At 40.0% G+C, this 6,479-nt stretch overlaps 1 protein-coding gene across 4 annotated transcripts in view; it reads left to right on the top strand.

Annotated features, from left to right (window-relative positions):
- Nucleotides 1–6,479, top strand: part of Morc1 (MORC family CW-type zinc finger 1) — a 184,072-nt gene that overhangs the window by 105,238 nt on the left and 72,355 nt on the right. For all 4 annotated transcript variants that reach the window (XM_013515035.1, XM_013515034.1, XM_013515033.1 and 1 more), the window contains 2 exons: nt 3,203–3,331; nt 5,554–5,659. In XM_013515035.1, coding sequence (XP_013370489.1) covers nt 3,203–3,331; nt 5,554–5,659 — 235 coding nt within the window. The remainder of the gene's footprint in view (nt 1–3,202; nt 3,332–5,553; nt 5,660–6,479) is intronic.

The following is a 6,479-nucleotide window of genomic DNA, read 5'->3' as shown; positions in this document are numbered from 1 at the left end:
GTCTAGCCACTCCTGGAACACTGGCTCTCGCTGCGCAGGGCGCGTGGGGCTGAGCTAGATTTTCTATTAGGCCTTTTTCAGAAACACTTACTGATGGTTTATTTTTTCTTTTGAAGGAATCATAGTGTATTTTCTGATTTCTTTGTATTTATTGTGAGTCTTGTTCTGTAAATTGTGCATCTGAGTCTGTTAGCACTGTAACTCTGTAAATCAGACCCTTCTTCTCCCTACTTGCTGGTATTTATTTACTTGTTTTTTAGTTGTTGAAAGGCAATGTCTGTGCAGAGGATCAGCCTCCGCAGAGGATCAGCCTCCACAGAGGCTGAAGTTCTTTTCAGGCTTTTCTGATCCTATGCTCTTTACTGGTGGCTTTTTAATTTCTTCTGCACATCTGGTTGCTTTTGAGTGTACTAGTCTTCAATGTCTCGACTTCAAAGAGGGAAAACGATTTTGAGGTTGAAAACATTGTCTAAATAAATCTTTTACTGCACAACAAAAAGCAGTCAAAAACAAAAAGGCCATTCAAAAAAGACAAAAAGTTGAGAAAGAGCTCTCTCCAGGGAAGGAGCTTGCAGTAATGAGAGGCATAACCGCAGTGGTTTCTACTTCATCTCCATTTCTGTGATCACAAGACACAGTTAGCGGTCAGAGCAGTGGTACCCGGTATTGGGAGGACAGGGTCATTTTTGCCCTCCCCAAGTCCTGTATACAAGCTGTGTGCAAACTGGTGCAGTTCACAGGAGCATAGCTGCTTACCACAGGGTGAAGGGGTACAGGAGAAGTAGCTGCTTCTGGCGAAGAGCAGAAATGATTCAGATTGTCTGCAGCTTATCATCCAAGCCTTCCCTTGGAAGTTGCAGCTTATAGTAGATTCCAGAATTCCAAAAGAGTCACATTAAATTCAGCCACTGCTGTCAAAGTACTCAAACAGATTGCTGGTCGTTCTCCTCTCCCATCTTTCCAGAGTCCTCCAGGCTATCATTTTCAATATGCCTTCACAGTTAGTATTTATGGTGATCCTGTAAGGCAAGTGAATGTAATCACTCACTTTATGGGTAAAAGAACTTAATGGCTTGCCCACAATTACACAACAAATACATGACCATCTCAATTATTTTCTCCTTGCTGGGCAAATACCCTACCCCCACAAGTTAAAGGAGGAGAGGCTTATTTTGGCTCATGGTTTATAGAGGTTTCAGCCCACAGTAAGTTGGTTCCAAGGCAGGGCAGCGTGGCAGATGGGCACAGCAGAAATGAAACAGTCCGTGGCAGGGAAGGCAGGAAGCAGAGAGGAATCAAGAGAGGAGGAGGGATGTTTACCCTCCAGGCTACACCCACAATGACTTACTTCCTCCCGTCAGGCTTAACCTCCCAACATCACACACAGCTATCAACCCACCAGTAAACTAACATGCAGTGATGAGTATCATACACCTATGATGCAAGAACCTCCCAAAAGCCCCACCTTTGAGCATACGAGGATTTGGGGTGCACGTCTAGATATGCCATAACATCCAGATAGAAGCCAGCACCCATCTCCATGTCCTTTTAATCTACAGCACCCCGTCTGGACCCAGTAAAGACAAAAGAGTTACTATGGAAATCAGAGAAGCAAAACCTCACAAACTTGCTCCAGTTTCAAAGAGTAGTGCATCAGGATCAGTGTGCAGAGAAGGGGGTTATGAGATAGACCAGACAAAATGCTAGGTGAAGCAGAAATTCACAGTCTGAGTTGAAAATGCTGAAAGCAGAACTGTAGGAAAATTTGCAGGCAAGAGCAGCTAGGGGTTTTGTGAGGAGCCAGGACAGGAGCCCAGAAATTCGTGAGGTTTGTTTTCGGTCCAGCCCAAGGATTGACTTTTGATAACTGACTTCTTCCCCTATTGGTATTAAAAGTACATAGTATTCCGAGCCTGAATTTTATTAGGAACAGTAATGTGTGAGGTCATTTATTTGTGTCTTACGTGAATCACACAGTCAAGAGTTAAAATTGTTATGAGAGTGACAGGCCCTGTTTCATGTTTTTCCAAGGCTTAAATTTCAGAACACACTTTTTGAAGTTTGTACATTGATGAAAATGTCCTATGTCTGCCACATTTCAAAAGCTCAGTGGCCACAAAGACATTGGTTACCGTAGTAAAACATGGATTCTTTTTGTTCTTTGTTTTGAAAAAACCTTCTTAAAGTAATACGTGCATGGGTAAAATATTAAAGTGTTGACAAAAGTGAAAAGGAAAAGTACTTTTCTTTGCTTTCTTCTCAGCCTCTTCTCTTCTCTAAAGGTATTCACTCTTAAAACTTCCTTTTTCACCCTTTCTAGGGAGGAAATGACACCCATCAGAGCTGTATATGTATTTGCTTTCTACAAATTTAGAAACTTATAATAGGGTGTGCTTGTGTCTTTTTAATTTGAAACATTATCTTGGATGTCTGCATGGAATACTTCATGTAGTTCTACTTCCTGCTTTTGAAAAGTTTCCCAGCGTTCCATTGTCTGGAAGTAGAATTTATCAGTTGTATATCCATAGGCTTTTACTCTGTTTCCAGTTGTTTGCTATTCTGTATTGCTGTAGTATATTTCTAGCGGTATAATTGCTAGATCAAAAGATAAAAGAACAGTCTTTTTAAGGATTATCTAATGGCCATCCATGTGAAGGTTCCCAACCAGGCAGGAATACAGAACTTGGGGCTGGGGTAGGACATAAACAATAAAAACTGTGAAGAAAAGGAACCAAAGATAATGTAAAGATAAAGAAACTCTGGCTGTGTGATAGAAATGATAAATCCTTGTATTGGTAATTTTTAAAGTGTCCTTTAAAGTTTAATTAGTACAGTCCTTCCTGGGAAAGTTTAAGAACAATACTTTAAATGTCAGTATGCTTTATTGAACTTTCTAAATAAAAAAGTACCTTTTTTATCTCTCTTTTTTTAACCTTTATCTCTGGTTTTATTATAAAGATTGTACATATTTATTGCAGATAATTTGTAAAACTCAAGAAAATATAACTGAGAAAATACTTCCTCTACAACATCACTGTTTAGAGATAACCAATGTCAATATGTTAATTTCTTATTTCTGTATGTATATCAGATCTTACACAGTAAAGATCATAGTGTATGCACTTGTGTTATATTCAGCCTTATTTTGATCATGTTGATTTTATTTTCTTTCATTATTCTTTGGCTACTTTCTTGCCTTTAGGTAATAGAAATCTAACGTTGTTTCGGAATGAGTTTGGGTCCTGGAATAACACAGATGCAGAGAAACCTTTAGATTCTCTTCCACACCAGAGGAGACAAGCTCTGACCATTCCAGTCATCATGCAGTGTGGTGAGTATTGACTTCCCTTCTAATTAGCAAATGGGAATGAGTTTCCAGATGTACAAGTGATGGTGTTAAGAAGTGATTAGGGAGATGAAGCTGGGGAAAACATGCTTTTATCTGGTTTTCTTGGCATTCAAGGAGGTTACAATCTAAGGGAGGGATTAAAATCACTATAATACAGAGGAAATGAGGTAAATGAAATAACAGAGGCAAAGAGTTCTTTTGGTTTTTTTTTGTGGTACCGGGGATTGAACTCACAACTCTGCACTTGCCAGGCAGGCGCTTAAGCCACTGACCTATATCCCCAGTGGCAAAGAGTTCTTTGAATGTTCAAGGAGAAGGAGTGGGACTAGTGGCAAGATTTTGTGCCAGAGGTAGCATTCATGATAGTCTTTACTGTTGAGTTTCGCCAGCAGGAATGAAGCACAGGGATAGGTGAGATAATATCAAGGGTAACTTCGGCTAAAATACTTGTGGTAGAGAAGCAGGACAGCTCATTTTTCTGTTTGTAATATGTAATACTGTGTCTAATACATAGTAGTAATTGTAAAATTGACAACTGAGTGAATAAATAATGAATAAACAGTAAAAGGCAACAATATTTTGGGTATGTATATTAGAAGCTTTGAATTCCAGGGTGGGGTTTTACTTTGATGAACAATTGGGAAGTATTGGACATTTTCAGCAGAAGAATAGCATCATTGTGTCACTGAGCATTTAAGATATTTTCTAGCCGCTACATAAAGGGTTGTGGAATTAAAGACAATGCACTTTCCATAAGAAACAGTCCAGTTAATAAGACAGAGAAGTAAACCAAAAAAGCCCCCTACGCTGTGTAAGACTATAAGCACCTTTACACAGTGCCAGCGGAGACCCTCCCCAACCTTTTACTTGAGAGTCTTTCAGGAACAACCTGACGAGTCAGCAGTAGCTTGTAGTAAGGAAGCTCCCTGAAGCATGATTTGGGGCAGGGCAAAAACAAAAGGAGGGTCAGAACTCGGAGGTACAGTGCTGTTGTGATCTGATGTCTAGGTGAGAAATTAGTGTCCATATCAATCATGACAGTGAGATTTAAGAGGAACATGCATGCTGGATATTTAAAACATATGACTGAGGAAACTGACTGGCAGTATGTAAAACCTATTGGATGATCATGATAATGGCTGTCGATTTGTGTGTGTGTGCTCTGTTACCGTTGTTGTCTGTTGTATGCTGGGCACTGCTAAAATCTGATCTCTGGTATTTGAGAACTGTATGGAGCAGGACAAATTACTTGACCTCTCAAATGCTCAGTTTCTCCATTTTAGAATGAGACCAGCTCCTGTAGCTACTTTGTAGAATTATTGTGGGGATCATATGAATTAATAAGTATGGAATTTACTGAATGCCTAGGAAAATGTCTAGCAGTGGTAGCCTGCATTCTTATTATCACATCGTTTCATTGTCATATAACCTTTTCGGACAAGTCCTAGTGTTCATCTTTTTACAGATGAATGTGACAAAACTGAGAAAGAGGTGTTATTTGCCCCAGATCATAGGGGTGGTAAGAGGGGATAACGTTCACATTCTTAACCACTCCGCAAACTGCCTCTGCTTGGGATGAACAGAGGCAGGTTATTTATCCATGAGCTAGCAGCACTGTGGCCCGATTGTATGTGGGTCAAGTCTCTGTGTACCCTGGAGAGCATAGCATACCTTGGGTGTAAAGGCCAGGAGGGACTGTAAAAGAAATGGACAAAGCAGTCAGAAACTGCAGACTGGAGAGTAGGTTAAGAGCACAGGAAAGAGCAGGAAGAAAATGTTTAAATGACTCAGAGACCTTGATTTTCTTTCTTATGTTGGTTGCTAGGAGGAGACAGAGGGCAGTATTGTGGGCAGGTGGGTAAGAGGCTGCGGAAAAGGATGCACCACTGGAATTCCTGATGTAGATTGAGAAGTAGAGTAGAATCTATTACTTAAGATTCTTTTGACTAAAAGTAACAGAGACTAACTGGAGGGACTTAAAACCATAACAACAACCACCATATCAACAATAATGATGATGGCAACAATCTCTTTGTGAGACCTAGAATAGTAGAATATAGAACCCTAGAATAGTTTGCCGTCTAAGATAATGGTATGCGATGAAGGACTTGCCACTTTGGGTACTGGTGCGGGTAACATCTTATTGTGAGATATTCACTTCTGATCGTGGTCTCTTCTGTGTATAATTTTGTTCTCATGATCAGATCTTTGCCTTAAGTGGAGAGTTTTGCCTTCCTCTACTAATTACCAGAAAAGAGAATTTCTCGACACTTGGATTTGTGCTGATAATCCTAACTGCTCGGATAACAGGTAATTTTTGATGGTTTTATGAGAGCTCTTTATCCATTTTTAATTCCTAAAGTCCATATTGTGAAACTGGAAAATGTTCGCTATAGCATGTGGCTGAGTAGCTGGTATCTCTTTGAATTCCTTCTATTCTCTCGTTGCCTATGAAAATATTATTCTGATAGTGTTTTTCCATCAGATAGAAGATCTGGATGTATGAGCTGCACTTCTGCTGGCAGGAGCTCAGTCCCCTGGGTTCTGCCTTCCAGGTCATTTTTCTCACAGCCTGATTGTACAGGAGCGTGCCTCCCAGGGTGTAACCAGGGGCATGAAACTGTGAGACCATGTGGCTTTTTCTTTTCTGTGTAAGTCATGTATCGATTCCACTGCTTTATGCTCCTGAAGGAAGACATCCAGACTAAAACAGGAAAAACACTGATTAAATATTGATGGATGTCAATGTTATTACAAGCTCTTTTAGATTAATATTCTTTCCCTAGAGGAAAAAGAGTTACTACTCCCCTTTGACAAAGGCATCCCTAACTCTAGCATTGCCCTTATGCAGTCTGTTCTAAGTCCTTTAGGCTGAAGGGCCAGCAGCTTAATATTGCTAATGCAGACATCAGGGCAATAACACCTATTTGGTTATTTTTACCCATCTCTGAAACAAAAAGAAGAAAGAGAAAAAGACGTTCAGAAACTGCTGTGAAGTACTTTCTGCCTGGAGTCTCTAGGGTAATTATAGTTAGAGATTGAAGAAAAATGTCAGAGGTTGCAGGAGTTCCTGCATTTCCCATGGTCCAGGGTTTTTTTTTTTAAACCTTTTTTCTTTTCTTTTCTTTTT

Source organism: Chinchilla lanigera, unplaced genomic scaffold, assembly GCF_000276665.1.
Source record: "Chinchilla lanigera isolate Chin_1 unplaced genomic scaffold, ChiLan1.0 scaffold00026, whole genome shotgun sequence".
Classification (NCBI taxonomy): domain Eukaryota; kingdom Metazoa; phylum Chordata; class Mammalia; order Rodentia; family Chinchillidae; genus Chinchilla; species Chinchilla lanigera.
This window is presented reverse-complemented; position numbering and strand designations above follow the sequence as displayed.